Source organism: Saimiri boliviensis, chromosome 16 (assembly GCF_048565385.1).
Source record: "Saimiri boliviensis isolate mSaiBol1 chromosome 16, mSaiBol1.pri, whole genome shotgun sequence".
Lineage (NCBI taxonomy): Eukaryota > Metazoa > Chordata > Mammalia > Primates > Cebidae > Saimiri > Saimiri boliviensis.
In genome coordinates, this window is record NC_133464.1 from 63703640 (window position 1) to 63724486 (window position 20847).

At 41.1% G+C, this 20847-nt stretch overlaps 1 protein-coding gene and 1 long non-coding RNA gene across 7 annotated transcripts in view; one reads left to right on the forward strand and one right to left on the reverse strand.

Annotated features, from left to right (window-relative positions):
* Window positions 1-15319, forward strand: part of LCP1 (lymphocyte cytosolic protein 1) — an 84571-nt gene extending 69252 nt beyond the window's left edge. The window contains exons 16-18 of the mRNA XM_003934354.3: window positions 6804-6927; window positions 10010-10134; window positions 13529-15319. Coding sequence (XP_003934403.1) covers window positions 6804-6927; window positions 10010-10134; window positions 13529-13661 — 382 coding nt within the window. The 3' untranslated portion in view covers window positions 13662-15319. The remainder of the gene's footprint in view (window positions 1-6803; window positions 6928-10009; window positions 10135-13528) is intronic.
* The window catches only part of LOC141581635 (uncharacterized), a 76706-nt gene continuing 56010 nt past the window's right edge, over window positions 152-20847 (reverse strand). Inside the window, exons 4-6 of one of the 6 annotated variants that reach the window (XR_012514391.1) lie at window positions 20188-20338; window positions 18215-18536; window positions 152-11610 (exon numbers count right to left, since the gene is read on the reverse strand). This is a non-coding gene — a long non-coding RNA (uncharacterized LOC141581635). Of the gene's footprint in view, window positions 11611-18214; window positions 20339-20847 lie in introns of all 6 variants that reach the window. The other 5 variants (XR_012514390.1, XR_012514393.1, XR_012514394.1 and 2 more) reach the window with 5 other exon arrangements.

Consider the following 20847-nt stretch of genomic DNA (forward strand, 5'->3'; position numbering starts at 1 on the left):
TCAAAAGATTTTTTTTCTCTGAATGCAGAATTCTAAATTGATAGTTTTTTCTTTCAGTACTTCAAAGACAGTTTTCACTGTCTTCTGGCCCATGCTGTTTCCAAGAGGAAAATCTATTGTCATTCTTATCTTTGTTTCCATGTATGCAGTATTTCTTTTTTTTTCTTCTGGGTTATTTTAAGATTTCTCTTTTTTGTATGTTTTAGGTAATTTTATTATGATGTACATTGTCGTTTCTTATGCTTGAGGTTTATTGAACTTATAGGATGTATGGGTTTATATTTTTCATCAAATTTGGAAAACTTAACTGTCATCTCTTCAAACACGTCTTCTGTACCCACCAGCCCTGGTTCTGGGGGATTCCAAGTGCGTGTAAATTTGATCATTGAAAGTTGTCCCTAAGCTCACTAATGCTTGATTTATTTATCTTCTCTGTGTTTCATTTTGGATAATTTGTATTGCTATGTTTTCAAGTTCACTATTTTTTTTTTTTGTCAAGTTCTATTAACCCCATCCAATGTATATGTTTGTTAACCTGGACATTATAGTTTCCATATTAGAAATTTTGAGTCATTTTTATATTGCCTATGTCTGTCCTTTCCTTTACCTTCTTAAACATACAGAAAATAATTATAGTAACTTATTTGGGATCTGTTTCTAATTTATTTTCATCTTCATTATGAGTCATATTTTTGAGCTTCTTTGCATGCTGCTAATTTTTTGATTATATGTCAGATATCATGAATTTGACCTTGCTGTGTACTGGATATTTCTATATTCCTTTAAATAATCTTGAATTTTATCCTAGGTTAGACTTAAGTTACTTAAATACAGTTTGATCTATTGGAGGCTTACTTTTAAGCTTAATTAATCTAGAGCTCATTTTGCTTCTCAGTAATGAGAAAATACTCTCTGAGTACTTTACTTGATACTCCATGTATTATGAAATTTTTCCACTCCAGCTGGTTGGAAACAAATTATTTCCAGTCTGTGTGAACCCCAGGGATTGCGCTGCAGGCTCATATCTGGTGGGTTTCCCCCCGCAGCCTCTGGTAGTTTCTTCACGTGTGTGCACTGAGCGGTCCTCAGGTGATGACTGAGGGAAACCCTCTGAAGTCTGCTGAAGCTTTCTTTCTGAATGACTCTCTTTTCTCCATACAGTCCTCACCACTCTGATAGTCTCCCCCTAAATTCTAGGCACCTGGGCTTCCTTCACTTCTCATCCCTGTTTCCTCCACTCAGGAGGATGGCCATGCTCTGTTTGGGTTTTCTCCCCTGCACTGCAGCTTGGAAACTGTTTCCACGCTGGAAAAATCTTAAGGCTCACTTTGTTGTCTTCTTTTCAGGGGCCACTGTCCTGTGCTTCCTATTGTCTGATGTCTGAATAACACTGTTTCATATGTTTTTCACTGTATTATACTAGTTTAAATGTGGTCCCTGTTATTCCATCATGGCCAGAAACAGAAGTTCCTTTCATAGAGAACTTTAGATACCTTTTGAAGCTGAATATAAACTTGACTAGTGTGAGAAGTACAGGGTGATATAAGTTAAACAAAAACAGAATATAAGATGATATGCAAATAGAAAATAAACTATAAGGAAAACAAACAACTTTGCTACAAAACCATAAGCTTCGGAAGATTTTTAGATAGCAATTCTGTAAATAATAAAATAGTTTACTTGTAAATGCTTCAGTCTTCCCCTTATAGCTCTGACAAGGCAGAAATCTTACCTCTCCTCATTACAGCCTAAGTTAGTGTGACTTAATTCATTTTCCTACCTGGAAGGAAGCCCCAGAAACTGCATGTCACATTGCACTCTGTCTGGCAAGATAATGGCAAAGACGAGGTTTGTGATGTCCCTAGGCACTGCGGCTTTAGTTCCAAGTCACTGTATGCAGATCCTAATAATGGCCAGCTCTGGATGTAATTGCATCACTATTTCCAGATAGGGTAGGGTAATCGCAAGTGATCATAAAAGATTTCACTCCCTGATTCACATTTGCTTTACCAAGTATAGAGATCCGTTACCCATTTCTAAACTGGGATCTCTTTAATGATGGAGGGAGATGTCATAAGGCTCCTCTGATGCAGGAAACACCAGAGTTAAAGAAACGCCAACTCTGTCTTTTAGTTTACTGCATGTATCCAGAACATCTTTGAAAACTCATAAGGACTGTTCTCACCAGTGTATTTCCAGATGCTATTTCCAAACTATCTTCATTATCTTCCGCATTTTAAATTTTTAACAAATTAGCTATTCATACTGATTGCTTTAAAAACCAAAGCAAAAGTCCTTTTAGTTGCAACAGTTAAACCTACTCATGGGTTTCAATATTAAATAATCTTTAATATATTCTATTTTAATGACTAAAAAGCTCAGGCCAGCTGGGCATAGTGGCTTATGCTGTCATCCCAGTACTTTGGGAGGCCGAGGCAGGCTGATCAGCTGAGGTCAGGAGTTCGAGACCAGCCTGGCCAATGTGGTGAAACCCTGTCTCTACTAAAAATACAAAAATTAGCTGGGCATGGTGGTGCATGCCTATAGTCCCAGCTACTTAGAAGGCTGAGGCAGGAGAATTGCTTGAACCTGGGAAGTGGAGGTTGCAGTGAGCCAAGATCGTGCCACTATACTCTAGCCTGGGCTACGGAGCAAGAGTCCATCTGGAAAAAAAAAAAAAACTAACAACTCAAGCCAACTCTGTATTAAATTTCATAATATCTGAAAAACATCTTGCAATATGATCTTTGCTCTGGATGTTTTACAAAAATGTGGCTCAAAACCCTATTTAATGGCTGGCACATACACAATAAGGTCCACTCTGCTGTTGCTGTCTCCACCTGGTTAAAAAGACATTTCTCACGAGTGTTTACTATACAAGAATTGTGCATATAAGAAAGTAGACAGAGAAATACATTACTGTAGAAGGAGAAATAATGACTGATAATTATACAAATGGCACCAGAAGGGTTTTTTTCCTCTGCATGCCATGTATGAAAAGATCTATTAAATTTACAGCCAGTTCTGGCTGGAATTTATTTCATTGAATTTGCTGATGTGCTAATTTGGTCATCTATCTGGATAATAAATGGCTTGTCATTTTTCCCATGAGAACAAATGAGAGATAGGTACTTAAACTTCCCTTTCCCCTTCAGTAGCCTGGAAATCATTCTCAGGGTGGACAGTTGGCAAATAGTGTATGCATAAACTTACAGATAAAACCCTTGGAGCAAGCAGGCTGCTGGCACATGGCAATGATAGCGCTACTCAAGCGAACAAACAAATAATCCGAAGCAGACAAATAGGGAACTCTCCCCAAATCAAACAGGCTGTGGATGGTGAAGTCAGGATGGGTCCTTGAAAAACAAAACACCAAGGTTTGTTCCTCTGTGCCAAATGTTAATAAATAAAACAGTGTTGGAAGGCAGGAAAGTAAGCAGGTGATCATCACATCCCTCTAGGGCCTCACGTCCAAACCTTGTCAATCCTCTTTTGTTGAAGGAGGAACTGGCTAAAGCTGGAGCTCACAATGCTGTTTCATTTTGACAAAGAGCTTTTCAGCACAGCACATTTTGCAAACACTGGTGATACTGAGATCTTGTCTGGAGGGCTCCGTTTAATAGCACAGTCATCCTGAAGCAGGTTTCATGATATGCAGTAATTATCTCAAAAGGAAAAATCTAGAAAGATACAGGCCAAATTAGTTTTTGTTTTACATTTCGAATCTGTATTTAGATGAGCAATTGCTTAGTATACGATCTAGAATGGGGGCTCCAGCCTAATTCTATTCTTTCTTCCCTTTTTTTTCAAAAGCATTGTACTTACACATGGGTGTCTGATTCCATTTCAAACCTTTGCATCACTTGAGATGACAGAAAGATGCCTTGTGTTCATAGGAACTCTGTGCCACTATGAGAGGCTGTTCCCAAACCCCAGAATGGAATAAACTGCCTCCACAATTTTCCATCCCTCTATAAGGTTCACCGCTCCTTGGTAGCTTAGTTTTGCAGGTCGACTTTAGTATAAATGTGGGCTTCTCTGTACCATTTAGTTCTCAGGCTTAGGAGGTGGGTCAAGAGCACTGCTGCTGTTTATGTGAGTGTGTTGACGACACAGGGCTGCAACTCCTGACGAAGGGACGTGAGAACTAGGTCCTGGGACAAGACAGGCTACCAAAAGATTAGACTTAGTTTGTTCCATCAGGTTATATAGAGAGAGGACCTCATGAAGCAAGCACTAACCTACCATTTTTTTTTTATTCAGACGTTCATTAGGCAGAAATTCTTGATGTTAGAGTAAATGCTAATAAGTTAACATGCATGCCATGAAGAAATAAGAAGCCACTTATGCCATAAAATGTAACCTATATGAACAGATCAAAAGTAGGATCTTTTCCAAACTAGAAATATTCTGAATATCTATCTGCACTTATCCCATTGATGCTCATGATTTCTCAGCATTTTGGTTTCATCTCTGGGCCCAGACTGAACATCTTTATTATCCCCTTGCTCTCCCTGGGAGAAACTCACTCTATTTCACCTGCCACTCTGTGCCTTCATTTACTAGATGCCCAGTAGTACTAGGCAGTCTGTTATCCTCTGATAACAGGGCACGTGGACCCTGTCCGAGGGCACATGGTGAATGCCAATGTCATCAAAAGTTCTGGGAAACAGGTTTGAAGCAAGTGTAACAATACTGATTAATACACTGTGTACGCTGGGAAAGTGATACTTGAGCTGAGGATTGTTCAAAAGATTAGGAATTCACTAGAAGGGAAAAGGGCCCAGGCAGTGAGTACAGCTGAGTCCCAGAAGCAGGAGGCAGAAGGAGGATGCAGGTGCGGCTGGGGAGCTGCTGATGGTTCTGTGTGGTTGAAATGCGTATAAGTCTTTATGTGTGTGTGTGTGTGTGTGTGTGTGTGTGTGCGCGTATGTGTCACAGGATGGGCAAGGAAGCAGGGAGGGAAGAAGGAAATCACAGATATGCTGGAAAAGGACATTAGAGCCAATTGTAAAGGGCCTTGTGTGCTGTATACTGGAGCCTTACCTGTATTCTTTGGGCCATGTCGAGTCACTTTAAATGACGTGACCAAGCAGGGAACAGTGGCATGTGTCTGTGGTCCATTCCAGACTGGGGAGGCTGAGGTGGGACGATTGCTGGAGCCCGGGATTTCGAGGATACAGTGAGCCATGAGCATACCTGTGAATTTGAATATCTGCTGCACTCTAGCCTGGGCCATGGGCCACATAGTGAGACCCCATCTCTAAAAAAAATAAAAATAAAAAAATAGGACCAGAACTGTACTTCGGAAAGGAAATTCTGTAGGAGGAAAAACAGAATGGAGAAGAGCTAATTGATCTGAGGGAGACTTGGGAAGTGTAATTGATAGGACATCACTGTCAGTTTGTTAAATGAATTTTGATAAAGAAAAGTTACAGAAGTCATTTTCCTTCCTCTCTTCGGTGCCAGGAAGGTGGGAAGGTGCTTTAACCTAGAGGAGAAAGGCGTTGCTCTTATTTCAAGGACTAAACTTGAAAACCGTGTGGAAAGTCACGAAAGAACTGTACTTTTCACAGAAGCAGTAACTAGAGGAAGATACCCGGTGCATTGTGTAAGCAAAATCCTAGAGCATCCAAGTAGAGGGTGACCTGAATTTAGGTAGACAGGTCAGATGAGATTCAGTCACAGGATTCTTGAGTTTCGGTTTGAGAAGCACACTCTGTAATTCTAGCCCTGAAGGTCTTTCATGTGTAATTTGATCCCCTCCTGTAAACCTGAATCAGGAAGTCAACAAGCCCATGTGTTCCTCATCTGGTTGGCTTTCTCCCATGTTATCTCCCATTCAGGAGGGAGTAGCTTTAGAGAATGGTGGTTCTTCTCTGCTCCAGAGAAATGTGTTTTTGTTTTGTTTTGTTTTGTTTTGTTTTGTTTTGTTTTGTTTTGTTTTGTGAGACAAAGCCTTACTCTTCTGTCCAGGCTGGAGTGCAGTGGCGCTATCTCAGCTCCCTGCAACCTCTGCCTCCCAGGCTCAAGCAGTCCTCCTGCCTCAGCCTCCCTAGTAGCTGGGACTACGAACAAGTGCTGCCACGTCTGGCTATTTTGTGTGTGTGTGTGTGTTTGGTAGAGACTGGGTTTTGCTGTTTCCCAGGCAGGTCTGGAACTCCTGAGTGCAAGCGAACTACTCACCTCAGCTTCCCAAAGTGCTGGGATTACTGGTGCCCGGTCTACTCTGTGGAACTTTAGGAGCTTAAAGCATCTTCTTAATAAATGTCCCCCAACCCCCCCCCCAAAACAACAAGCAAACCAATTCTCAACACAGTAGGTAGCTAAGGTGATTGTTACCTTCAGACTAAAGATTCCATTTTTATGTATATAAGGGAAAAAACTCTTTTACACTTTTTCTTTATCATGTAGGCTACTCAAATGTTTCCAACACTGAGTTATTTCTTGATTTTTATGTTTGTTTGTTTGTTTTTTTAATTGTCACAGGCTGGAATCTTTTGCTTCATTTTCCTTTCCTTGCATTTTTTTCGCTTTGGCTTTTTCTTTTTGCTCAGAGCAATGATCGTGCTTAGAAGGAGATATTTGCTTTGCATTTCATTGTAATAGCCATCAAGTCACATCTTAAGTTATTCTGAAAGGAACTAATGTTGTTATATATTCTTCTCTTTTCTCAAATGTAATAGTATCCAGACTGTCTTCTATGATATACCTGAAAAGAATATTTCCATTCTTAGCTACCTTCTGTTCATATTAAATGTCTTAGCCACTGTTCTCCAGAAATCATTCTTTATTTTGTTCAGGTATACACTGAATATCCTCGAAGAAATTGGTGGTGGCCAGAAGGTCAATGATGACATTATTGTCAACTGGGTGAATGAAACGTTGAAGGAAGCAGAGAAAAGTTCATCGATCTCTAGTTTCAAGGTAAAATTCTTTGTCTTCTGCTAGAGGCCATATGAGCTCTGTGCCTATTTGTATTGTTGTCATTACATGTTCAAGTGACCTTCCGTGTTAGGTATTTGAGGCTCCCTCTCCCATTTAGATTTTGCTTAAATGATTCGCTATTTTTTTGATGTTCATCAGCAATTTCACTGACGAATTTCTCAATACTTTCTCCCATAATAGTTAATCATAAAAACCCATCATTTAAAAAAATAATTTTAACTTTTATTTTAGCTTCTGCGGATACATGTGCAGATTTGTTACATGGGTATATTGCGTGATGCTGAGGTTTGGGGTACAAATAAATCCATCACCCAGGTATGAAGCATCGTACCCAACAGGCAGTTTTCCAGACCTTGTCCTCCTCCCTCCCTCCCCATTCTCCTAGTTTCTACTGTCTATTATTCCCATATTTTTAATTTTTATTTTTATATCTGTTTTTTGAGACAGGGTCTCACTCTGTCACCCAGGCAGAGGTACAGTGGCATGATCACGACTCACTGCAGCCTCAACCTCCTGGGCTCAAGTGATCCTCCCGCCTCAGCCTCCAGAGTATCTGGGACTACAGGTGCACACCTACCATTCCAAGCTAATATTTTTTTTTGGAAATGAAGTCTCACTATGTTGCCCAGGCTGGTCTCACATTCCTGGGCTCCAGAGATCCTCCTCCCTTGGCCTCCCAAAATGCTTTGGGATTACAGGGGTGAGCCATCATGCCCAGCCTATTCCCATCTTTATGTCCATGTGTACCCAGTGCTTAGTTCCCACTTAAAACCCATCATTTTAAAAGCAAGATTTTAGGCATTGTTCTTTCAAAGTAACATAAACAATATGATAGCATTTGTAAAATGTGCACATCTCCATGATTCAGATTCACATTATAATGGTGACATGTAAAATGCTCAAAGATCTCCCTGTAATGTTTTTGAAAAAAAGCAGTTATGTACTTCTATCTAAATCCCATTTTCATTAATAGCAGCATTTTATTAAATTTCTTGCCTCATGTTTCATACATTAACTGTATTCTTCCTCAAGGGACCTGTGTACTTGATTCCTATCATCATAACGCCTGTGCCATCTAACTAGATTTTTCTAGCTTGAAGGTCAGGATGATGGGGAGGAACCCCTTCAGAGTTGTATTAACAGGGTTGGTGCAGCACTTCATCATGATATCCATTCTGTGTTTCAAAATCAAGAAAAAATTAAAATCTCTTTCCACAAGCAGGAGCAGAAGATACTCTCAGGGCAGGGTTGTCACAGGAGTGTCCACCTGCTGTGAGCTCATCCCAGACAACTGTCACCTCCCCTCCATCTCCAGCCTACTGTCCAGTCTGGAGAGCTGAACAGAGTTAGGAGTGGATGCTGGTCACTGATGCAAGCAGATTCTAACAGAAAGAGATTTGGAAAGGCAGTAAAGAAAAGCAAAGTCGAAAGGAGCTCTAAATATCGAATGTACTCTGGCTACCAGAGGCTCCTTGTGCATGTCTCAGGGTGTCTGACACTGTGAAGCTGGCTTTACTGTTTTCCTCATTTCATAGGTGAGGACGTCAAAGCTCAAGTAACTTCCTGAGAGTATGGCGAGTAATTGTATGTGATGATCCACAAATGGGAGGAAAATGCCTTTTACCTGTGGGGCGAGGCTATAGAGTGTAGTGTACCTATAGGTCACCCAGGTGTTAATACAGAGTGACCGGTGTGCTTTGCCATTTTAGCTATTCCTAAAATAGCTGCCACTCCAGCTCATTACATTAGGCTGTGGCTTCTGGGGTGTTCTTAGGGGACAAGGTTTGGCAAGCAATGCTGGGGTTGACTCTTAGGAAAGTTTGACAATTCTTTTGCTCCTTGGAACACTCTGGGCTCATTTTCTCCTGTCTTCTTAGAAAGTCATTGCAGAACTGATTAAGTCACAGAGGCCACACAGTGTAGTACCGATAGAAAATGTCATACTAACCCCACATTCCTTTTATGTGAAGCCTTTTTAAAAATGAACACAACCCACTCTTTAAAAAATAGATTCAGAGAATACATTTGCAGGTTTGTTACAAAGGTCTATTGTGCAATGCTGAGGTTTGGGCTTCTATTGAACCCATCACCCAAATAGGTAGTTTTTTACCTTTAACCCACTTCCACCCTCCCACTGCTCGTATTCATCAGTGTCTATTGTTACTACCTTTATATCCATATATACCCAATGTTTAGCTTCCACTTGTAAGTGAATAGATGCAGTATTTATTGGTTTTCTGTTACTGTATTAATTCACTTAGGATAATGGCCTCCAGCTGCATCCATGTTACTGCAAATAACATGATTTTATTCTTTTTTGTGGCTGCATAGTATTCCATGGTGTTTATGTACCACATTTTCTCTATCCAGTCCATTGTTGATGGGCACCTAGGTTGATTCTATATCTTTGCAGTTATGAATAGTGCTGCAACGAACATGAGCATGCAGGTGCTTTTTTGTAAGAATGATTTATTTTCCTTTGAGTATGTATCCAGTATTGGGATTGCTAGTCCAAATGGTAATTTTATTTTTAGTTCTTTGAGAAATCTCCAAACTGTTTTCCACAGGGGCTGAACTAATTTACATTACCACCAATATATAATAAAAGGGAATTAGAATAATATCCTTTTTTCCACAACCTCACAGACATCTGTTATTTTTTGACTTTTTAATAATAGCCCTTCTAAATGTTGTGCGGTGGTATCTCATTGTGGTTTTGGTCCTCACTTCTGTGATGATTAGCGGTGCTGAGCATTTTTCCATATGCTTGACACAATCCACCCTTTTAACCTGATGTCTTTTTCCAGTTGTGCTAACTTCCTCCTATTTATTATTTGAGAATGACTACCTGCTGTTGGTAGACAGTGGGTTTTCTGGGAAGTTAATGACGCGCCTACAGAAACTACAGTTTATTTGAAACACTATGTGGAATACTGCTGCATTTCCCAGATCAGGCTGTATATATTACATATTTAAGAAGAAAAAGCCACCCACTTCCTTTGAGCAGAATGGGAGTAACTCTGGGAGGCACTGATGAAACCCTCCCTTTCTCTCTGCGTAGGACCCAAAGATTAGCACGAGTCTGCCTGTTCTGGACCTCATTGATGCCATCCAACCAGGTTCCATTAACTATGACCTTCTGAAGACAGAAAATCTGAATGATGATGAGAAACTCAACAATGCAAAGTACGTAAATAAGACTAAGATCAGGAGGGAAGGACTTAACGGGCAGCCAGACGATTGTAAAGTCTATTGCTCATGCTTTTATGCAAACACTTTATTTAATTTATGCCTTTCCTTCTCATGACTTACTGTAGTCTCATCGCCACGATTTTGGATATGGTGCAATAGTAGCTTAAAGCTCCTCGTGCCAGAATGGGAGCAAGACAAAATAATAATAATAATAATAATGAGTATTCTTTTTTTTTTGAGACAGAGTTTCGCTCTTGTTACCCAGGCTGGAGTGCAATGGCGCGATCTCGGCTCACTGCAACCTCCGCTTCCTGGGTTCGGGCAATTCTCCTGCCTCGGCGTCCTGAGTAGCTCGGATTACAGGCATGTGCCACCATGCCCAGCTACTTTTTTGTATTTTTAGTAGAGATGGGGTTTCACCATGTTGACCAGGATGGTCTCGATCTCTTGACCTTGTGATCCACCCGCCTCGGCCTCCCAAAGTGCTGGGATTACAGGCTTGAGCCACCGCGCCCGGCCAAGAGTATTCTTGTAATTGATAAACAAGCCTGTAGTTTCATAAAACTAATTTCCTAACCAAATGCCCCATTCATAAATATTCATGGATAAGAATGAAAAGGGGCAGAGTTCCACACCAGAACCTTCACCAATGTGAGAGCCACTGTCTTGTGTTTACCACTCAGGTCACCTGCCAAATGCTTCCTCTAGAGTGAGTGTCAGCATATTACAGTTTCTGAGCCAGATCCAGCCTGTTGCCTGCTTTTCTAAATAAAGTTTTATGGAGACACAGCCTATTCATTTACATCTTGTCTATAGCTGCTTCCCTGCTGCAGCAGAGTTGCATAGTTTCAACAAAGCCTAAGATGTTCACTATCTAGTCTTTTGCAAAAAAAGCTGATGAACTTCTGCTCCAGACGGGTGCTTTTCTCAGATCAGGTTCTGTTAGTTTCCTCGGACTGCCGCAACAAAGTACCACACTAGCCGGGTGGCAGAAGTTTCTTCTCTCACAGTTACAGGAGCTAGAGGTTCGCAATCAAGATGCTGGCAGGATGCTTTTATTCTAGAATCTGCCCCGTACCAATCTGTGCCTCCGTCTCCATGTGGCATTTTTCCTGCGTGTCTGTGACTTTACATGGCTGTCCTCCCCTTTATGTTTCTTCGTGATGCTTTTTTCTTAGAAAGACACCAGTCCTATTGGATTAAGATCCACACAAACCCAGCATGACCTCGTCTTAACTACATCTGCAGCAACCCTCTTTCCAAATAGGGTCACAATCTGAGGTGCTGGGGGTTAGGACTTCAGCATATGAATTTCGAAGAGACACAATTTGGCCCATAGCACAGGTCTGGAAGTGACAAGTATCTCGTGCCCGGCATCCCTGCTTTATGATCCCACCACAGCTCTTCTCTCTGTTCCCCGTTTGGGAAAGTGGGAACCTGTGCTCCCGGTATGCCGATGTTTAACCCGATCTAATGGAGAGAAATAAACCGTTAAAATAAAATTACAATAGATTGTGATGGGAGGTATGGAAGGGACAGTATGGAGCATGCCTAAAGAGACAGGAAGGGGCCTGTCGCCCTTTAGAGCAAATAGCAGCTCAGCTGAGCTCAATGAAAAGACAAGTAAGAAGGAAGTAGACAGGTGAAGGAGAGAGGAAGAATGTTCCAGGCAGAAGGAAAAACACATATGAAGACTCAGAAGTTGTAAAAAGCCTTCAACCCAGATGTTCAAGGGGAATGTGATTAGATTTAAGAAACTCTCCAACAATTTTTTAGTTGTGCAGCTGAGATTCAAAGTCCAACTTCAGAGCCCACACTCCTAAGCACTCTCCTGTGAGGGCAAGATACAAAATTACTTAGAAAAAGCAGTGAAAGAAATTACACAAAATGCGAAGTGTGGCTATGTAATGGTGGCAAGACTGTGTGTGATTTTATTTGAATCTCCCTTATAATTTTCAATTTTTCTCTGTGTTTCATAATGGGGAAAAAATTAATTTTACTTTGTTAATAATATGGAGGAAGTTATTGAGAGATAAGAAGAAAAAAATGGAACTACTCCTGACTGATGCTTTTAATTTAATTCGATCAATAAAGTAAAAGTAAGCTGGGTGCAGTGGCTCATGCTTGTAATCCCAGCACTTTGAAAGGTGAGATGGGCCAATAACCTGAGGCTGGGAGTTCGAGACCATCCTGACCAACATGGAAAAACGCCATCTCTACTAAAAATACAAAAAATTAGCCAGGCATGGTGGCATGTGCTGTAATCCCAGATACTCAGGAGGCTGAGACAGGAGAATTGCTTGAACCCAGGAGGCGGAGGTTGCGGTGAGTGGAGATTGTGCCATTACACTCCAGCCTGGGTAACAAGAGCGAAACTCCATCTTAAAAATAAACAAACAAATAAATAAATAAAGTAAAAGTAAAATAATTTTAGGAGAGCAGGAGGTAGTAAGTGTGGGCTTAGGTAGAGTGAAGAATGTCTGGTGTAGCCACAGTAAGAGGTCATTAGATAATAATGAGCCACAGTAAGAGGTTACTAGATAATGAAAGAACTGCCAGGTAGTAGTGTGGGCTCATTGGAAAAGAAATTACGATCAATAAAATTTATTTTCACCTATCTACAAATAGAGCAAAAATGTTCTGATGCAGCTATTATAATTTTATGTGAAAATATGGAATATAAATCTCTGGTTACTATATATTATAGTAGCATAAATAAGTACAGATATATGTAGGCAAAAATTGGAATGGAACAAAGAATTTAAAAATTGATGTGTACGGTCAGGATATTATAGATGCATTTTTCCTCTTTTGCTCCTTGTAAAAATGTTACTGTGGTTGAAATATAGTCTGCAAACTTTTCCTAGCACACATTTTTATTCAGTTCTGTGACTTTTTCTGCTGCTGCTATGTAGCCCAAGAGAATACTCCTGGTATGAGTACCTGGTGTGAGTATCAAAAGTGCCGCATGTGCTGGGTGTATTGGCTCATGCCTATAACCACAGTGCTTTTGGAGGCTGAGGCAAGACGTTCTTGTGAGGCCAGGAGTTCAAGCCCAGCCTGGACAACATAGTGAGACCCCTGTCTCTATAAAAAAATGTAAAAAAAAAAAAAAAAAAAAAAAAAAAAGGCAGGAGCTGAAGAGTTCTCCAAAGACAAATAATACACTTGGTAATGATCACGAGGCTAGGCAGCAAGTCTGATGCTTTGTCAGAAGCTTTTGTTGAGCCAAAATTTGTCCACAGAAGTGCGAGGATGCTGGTGACTGCCTCCAGCCACTGCAGGAGTAAGTTCTGTTTTGACTGTGGAGAGACTGACTGTGACCCTCCAGGCTCCCATCCGTGCTGTGTTTCTCAGGCTCTCATTTTCCCTCTTATCTCTCTTTTAGGTATGCCATCTCTATGGCCCGAAAAATTGGGGCAAGAGTGTATGCCCTGCCAGAAGACCTGGTTGAAGTGAACCCCAAAATGGTCATGACCGTGTTTGCCTGCCTCATGGGGAAAGGAATGAAGAGGGTGTGAGGCCCGATGGGGCCGGGCGGGAGGCGGAGCACTCCCTCCTGACTGCCCGGCACAGATGCTCCCTGGACCTCTCAAGCCATTCCAAAGTTCAACCTGGTGACATTCTCCAAAAAAGCACATATTAGTGCAGCCAAGTAGCCTCTCGTGTATTTGACAAAAAGTGCTTCATTCTTTGCAGGAGGCCCAACCTTCTATACATATGCTTCTATTCTTGATTTATTTCCTTCTTCGAAAATCTAGAGGAAAAGAAAGAGGTTGTTTTCCAGGTGCCCTTCTTGCTTTTGCCGTTAGTTGAGGATAGAAGCTGCAGTGTTATTAATTTTGATGTAATCTTTCAAACCAGCTACATGTGGCTTCCCTTTCCTTTGTTCAAGATGAGGGTCTGGAGGCAAATCATCATGCCTGCCCTAAAGCCTGTTCCTGGAGGTCGGCATCTGATCTTTTGCAGCCTCTCTTTCTGTCCCCTCTTTCTGCTCCGCCTCCCATGACGTTGCTCCTCACGCTCTTGGAACCATGCCTTCTGGGGGGCCCATCTCTTCTGGCCATCCTTGTCTCTGGACCATTTGGAGCGTCTGATAAATCGGTCAAGCTGTTGAAGTCCCAGGAATCTCTGGTAGCCTGCAGAAGTAAGCTTCATCATCAGAGGCTTTCCTCAAAACTGGAGTCCCAAATATTATCAGGTTTTGGTTTTTTCAGCCACTAAGAATCCCTCTGTTTTTAACTCTAGAATTTGGGTTCGGACCAGATCTAACTTCTTGAATACTCTGCCCTCTAGAGCCTTAATCTCGATGGCCGGGTTGGATCCAAGGAGGGTGTGATGGGGCATCAAGTCACTTGGGGGCAGCATGGAGCTATAAGCATCCTTTAGGGTGCTGCCTCTCCAGGCACCTAGCCCCTCACGTTAGATCTAGTTATTATGGTATGGCTAATATCTGTCAGTATTTGGAGGCAATCCTGCCTTGCTTTTGCTCTTAGAGCTTAGCGTATCTGATCGTTGTCAGGCCATATTATCAATGTTTACTTTTTTGGTACTATAAAAGCTTTCTGCCACCCCTAAGCTCCAAGGGGGACACTATGTGCCAATGAATAGCACCCCCACTCACATACACACACACCTCGCCAGCTGTCAAGGGTAGAATGAATCTATGCTAGATAAGAAATGGTGGCATTGCGTTATGAAGGGCTAATTTACTGGACAAAGAATTCCAAAGCAAAACCAGAACAGAATGAATTTGAGCAGCTCTCATAGATTAAGCCACTTCCCCCCAAACCAACTGAAGGCTTAAAAGCAACAGGACGTTGTGAACCAACACCAGACTCCCACTATCACAGGGTGAATGTTCATCAATGAGGTATCTTCTTTAGTGGTGGTATGGAATGGAACTAAGCCATTCTTCAAAGCAATTGAAACTCGTTGCTCTGGATCTGTTCCTTGGCAGTGGACTCAGAAAGCCAATATGTGGCTCCTCCCAGTGCATAATCAGTATTTTTGCTGCTTCTGAATGCAAAGTAGTTGGTTTTGACTTCAGATGGAACTTGCTGTAGCCTCAGACGATTTCCCCCCATTCACCTCCAGGAAGAAAGAATGTTACTGCCTTAATGAAAAATGACGAGCATGATGCTCAAAAATCTTTCCAAATAAAATGTTCCCTATGTTAGGTGTCTCTGGGTGTTTCCTTCTGGAAGTTTACTAACATTGTGCTAACAGTATTCATTCATTCATTCCACCAACATGCTTTGAGTGCCTAGTATGTGCTAGGCATCGTGCAAGACTTTAGGAATGTGCCTGTAAATGAAACAGGCAGTGTGCTCAGCTGATGCCTGTCTTGGGGAAGACAGAAATTAAACAATTAGAATAACAGGTGTGACAAGTACTAAAAAGAAAGGCAGGGTGAGAGATGAGTTTATGACAGGAAACAGTCTGAGGAAAAACAGTGTAGCTGAAAACTGAAGAATAAGTTTCAGTTAGGCAAAGCAGGGAATAAAATTAAAGTTGAGAGCCAAACTCAGTCACACACTGAACTTGTAGGGGTGGAGAGATGGGATACCTTTCCTCACTTATCATCGGGGTCATGGCCAATACTATGACAAAAGATGGGTTAACAAGAGAAAAGGTGACAAATTAATCAAAGTTTTACATGACATGGGAGCTTTTCAAAATGAAAACCCAAAGATCCAGGGAAAACTCTTCACTTTTGTGCTTAGATTTAATGCAGAACAAATGGCCATGTAGAAATGTGATTGGGCAAAATGCTGTGATCAAGGTTAAGAAATTGAAGGGGAAGCCCAGCAAGGTCTGTCTGTTCAGATTCTTCTTAGCTACCATCTATAGCATTTTTTCCTTCAGAGATCAGGGCAGGACACCCCTGGAATGAGGATCTTATTACCTATTATCAGGCAAGGTAGACCAGAGAATTTCTTTACCATCAGTGTCTACAGAGAAAGGCAAGGGGATGTGGAGTAATTTTTCCAGGGTTTTGTGGCTTGCTTTGGGGAAAAGCAGTTCTAGTTTCTATGACCCTCCTTGAGGAAGAGGAATTCTGCTTTCTATGAGTTGCTTCAGGGGAGAAAGAAGGGCAGGAGACAGGAGGGCAGGAGAAGTTCAGGGAGACCTTGTTTCTGAGGTTGCCTTTGACGCTTTCCAGTCTCTAGTTCAAAATACTCTGCAAACCAAAGCCACACTTCAGGGTTTCGTTTTTTTTCTGAGCCCCAACAAACCCAATCATAAACAAAAGTCAGACTTAGGGATTGGTGCAAAACAACGTCTAGACTGAGTTGAAGAGGTATCTTTGGGGTTAGCAGTGCCCGGGTCTCCTTTCCAGCTTGGCTGGGTCTTACTTGGGAAGGAGTCGGGGTGTGCAGGGGGGATGCGGAGGAGTTCTGCTGCAGCCAGCTTCCTTGGATGGGCTGCTGTGACAGAGAAGCTGGCCATCAATTTGACACGGTCACACTTTGACCTGCAGAGGAGCCACCCACCCACCCAGCAGCTAGGAAGCTGGGCTTTTGTGCCTGAGCTTCGTGTTCCAGGCTTTACCAGCAACTTCTTGGAGGTAGCTCTTTCCTGGCCTAAACACTCCTGCACCTTGTATACTTAGGAGGTCTCTGTCTTCCCAACATATCAAGAGGCTACAGATATTGTTTCTTTTCATTTGTACTAGATTGCACTAATCATTCTCATAAATAAAAAGACCAAAAAGGTTCAGAAAAGGCCAGAAAACTAAGACCATCTTGAAGAGAAAACTAAAGGAATTCACCAGAAAAAAAGCACAAGTTTTCGAAATATAAATTGTATTGTTACATTTTAAATTATCAATCCAAGTATGGCATAAGAAATTTAAATTGCAGCAAAAGGTCTACAGTAGAAAGTGGGTCACCTCCCGGTTCCGTGCCTAGTGGTGTGCTTTGAAACCAGCTGATATCAACTCACTAGAGCCAACTGAATCGTGTGCACCTATTGTTAAACTATCATTAGCTTCACATGGGCCACGGTGGAAATATTTACACCCCCAAAATTATCAGACTCTACAAATAGGGCTTTTTATCTCAGAAGAGCTAATTTATCAATCCACCACTATCTTGGTTCTAACAATCCAAATTCCCCTGCTAATCAGTAACCACTGTTACCAACTTCTTTCATATTCTAGAAATATTCTGTGCACATATCACACCCAAACATCTTTTTTTATAACAAATATTAGCATACCATAAACATCACTCTGCATTCCATTTTTTTTTTTTTTTTTTTTTTTTTTTTTTTTACTTAAGACCTTGTCTTGGAGGCTGTTTCATACTGGTTCATACAGACCTGCTTCAATCTTTCCAATAGGTACATGGTCTTCTATTATATAGGCGTACCAAACTCTATCTAACCAGTGACCCTACATAGGGATTTACGTTGCTTTTGGCCAGCTGTGGTGACTCATGCCTGCAATCCCAGCAAGGTCAGGATTTCGAGACCAGCCTGGCAATTATGGTGAAACCCCGTCTCTACTAAAAATACAAAAATTAGCCAGGCATGGTGGCTGTCGCCTGTAGTCCCAGCTATTTGGGAGGCTGAGACAGGAGAATCACTTGAACCCAGGAGGCGGAGGTTGCAGTGAGCCAAGATGACACCACTGCACTCCAGCCTAGTGACAGAGAGACTTTCATCTCAATAAAATAAGAATAAAAAATGATATTTAGGTTGTTTTCATGTTTAGCCCCCAAAATAAGGCCACAATGAATAATATACCCACTACTTGAGCACAGAATGTTAATTTTAATTCAACAGGTACTTACCAAGTTCCTGCTCTAGCAAAAGTATTGCACATTGGGTAGTAAGACATGGATCATCTTTAGTTTCCTCAAATTATTTCATTAAAAACCCTAAGCACCACATTCTGGCCATTCGTTCTTTTCCTTTCCCCATCTTTTCAGTGTCCCATGTTACTATTCTTGGGACGCTGCACTCTATCTTGTAATTTCCCTATACCCTTCCCACATCAGTATAAACAATACTTTTATTAAACTCCCACAAATTAATAAAATTGAGTATACCATCTTGCAATACTCACCAGCGAATCCTCTTAGGTTCAACCAGGCATTCAAACTCACAAGACTTCCATCAGCCTCATTTGGCAGTTTATTCAGCGGTATGCAGGGTAGAAATCAAAGCTTGATGGTGAGGCACTGTTGGGAGCTCTTCTCCCATGGGAGTAGTTCTTGGAGCGGCCACGCAGCAGCCACACTGCTTCCCAGGCTTCTCAAGTGATGTTTCAGGTGTGAAGCAATGAAATCCACATCAGGCAGGTGTAAGAATCACCCTGGCCTAGAAGCTCCATGCACCACGGTAGCCAATATCTTGTAATAACGTCATAGACACAACGTTCACGGTCCCTATGGAGACATGTGGAGTTACAGGAGTCACCACACTTAGGGGAACCGGAAACTATGATGTCCCAATCAGATATTTATAGCTCATTTATGGTTATCCTGAGTCCAGATGCAATTTATTCAATAGGAGTTATTTCTACCAAAAGTAATGTCGCCTAGGAACATAGTTGACATTTTGCCTTTATCAAGTTCTTGGAGGAACAGAGTAAGGAAGATAAGTGAAGGTCAAATTTTCATGCAGAAAGAGGCATCTGTTTCCCATTGAGACATGGGCTCTGTATTTCCTATGTCTCCTTTTGTGTAAACCATCCTAGACAAATGGGAACGTGCTACACTCTTCCCCTGTGTTTTTATTTATTTCTCCTTGATATTTCTATCATGTTTTGCTTTATATTTTAATGGTATTGGCTTTTTTTTTTCTCCTTTTTCTTTTTCTTTCACTCTGTCTTATGCTACCGAGGCATTTTTCGACCATAAAGTTTAATGGCTGTTGTATATTAATTATGCCTGTTGTCAATTCCAATTGATCTTTGTTCAGCTTTTTGCTTTGCATAGCTTAATGTTGCTCTGTCTGATTTTAACAGTGCCATGTTTTTGTTTGTGTTGTTTCATAAATACACTATTTTTCTACAGCAGCTTTAGGTTTTACAGAAAAAAAGATTGGAAAGGAGAATTCCCATGTGTCCCCTCACCCCCCTACATTGCCTCACCCCAACACACACACAGTTTCTCCTGTTATTCACGTCTTGTATTAGTGTGATACATTTAATATACTTGCTAAACAAATATTGATACATTATGATTAACCAAAGTCTATAGTTTGACTTGACTTCACTGTTTTGTTTTGTTTTGTTTTGGTTTGGTTTCTTTTTAAGATGAGGTCTCACTATGTTGCCCAGGCCAAATTCCAGGCTCCAGGGATCCATCTCAGTCTCCCAAGCAGCTGGACCACAGGCACATACCATCGTGCCTGGCCAGGGTTTACTCCTTGTGTTTACATTCTTCGGGTTTTGAAAAATGTATAATGACATGTGTTAATCATTACTATATCACTGCTCTAAAAATCACTGTTTATCATTACTATACACTGCTCTAAAAATCCTCTGTGCTCCACCTACTCATTCCTCCCTCCCTCCCACCTGAACCCGTTTTCTCTAATGTCATATAATTAAAATCATATCCTATGAGGCCTTTTTCAGATGGGCTTCTTTCGCTTAACAATGTGCATTTAAGTTTCCTCCAGGTTCTTCTCTGACTTGCAAGCTCATTTATTTTTACCTTTTACCCAGCTTCTGTTTCTGCTTCATTGATGTCTCCTTCTATATATCTTCTATTTTTAACTTCTATGGATCATTTTATTTTAGGTGTATAAGTCATAAAAAGCATAGAGTGGAGTAAAAAGTTATTTGAGAGCTTCATTTTTAGTGGAAGGGTTTATATTTTTTGCCTTGTACATATTCTTGTCGTATGTATTGTGTCCAGTCTTCATGTTTAGAAAATGAAGCACCAGATGGCTAAGAAGCAACCACTTGAATGAGAAGGGCAAGAGAGGACAGCAAAAGCAAAAAGAGCGAAACTCAGACCCAACATGAAGGTGAGTAATGCAGGTCACTTAGACAGGGGAATGCCGTGGGAAGTGGATGGGAAATCTTACCAGATTTGCACCAATGCAATGTTTTTGTCTCATTCTCCGGAAGGACATTTTGGAGAAGCAGCTCGAATGCCAGCTCCACCTCTTCTACTCATCACCAAAATCATTTCGTTTTCTCCAAAGTATAGTTGAACAAATTGATTTTAGATTATATCTTAATATAAAAAAGATTAATATGTCAAATGTTAAGATTTAGCATCATTTTATGTTAAGATTAATATAAAAAAGGTGAAGGTAGAAATAAACTAGAAAAAAAGAGAGAAATACAAAGCGAAGCACCAGAAAGCAAAAGGAACTGAAGATGGACAAAGAGAAAAACAAACTACAAAAATACAAATAAAAATAGAGAAGAAAAGAACTATCCTGTTTACTCTATGAAGAGATCCATAGACAAATGCAGGGAGGGAGATTTCCGAGTCAAGACAACTCAAAGAGATTATGGTTTAATGAGGCTTTCGCCACCTCTCCCCAGTCTCGTAAAATTAGAGGAAAAGATACAAAAGGATAAAACCCAAAGGAGAGCAAATGAGAGACAATTTCAGATACAAGAACTGGAATATAAACGCAGAGTGGTGGCTGGTGTGGATGGCATGAGACAGGCAACGGAGGCCACAGCAGCGGCTGTGCACACTGGAGGCATACTCGGGCGCTACAGGTAAGCGG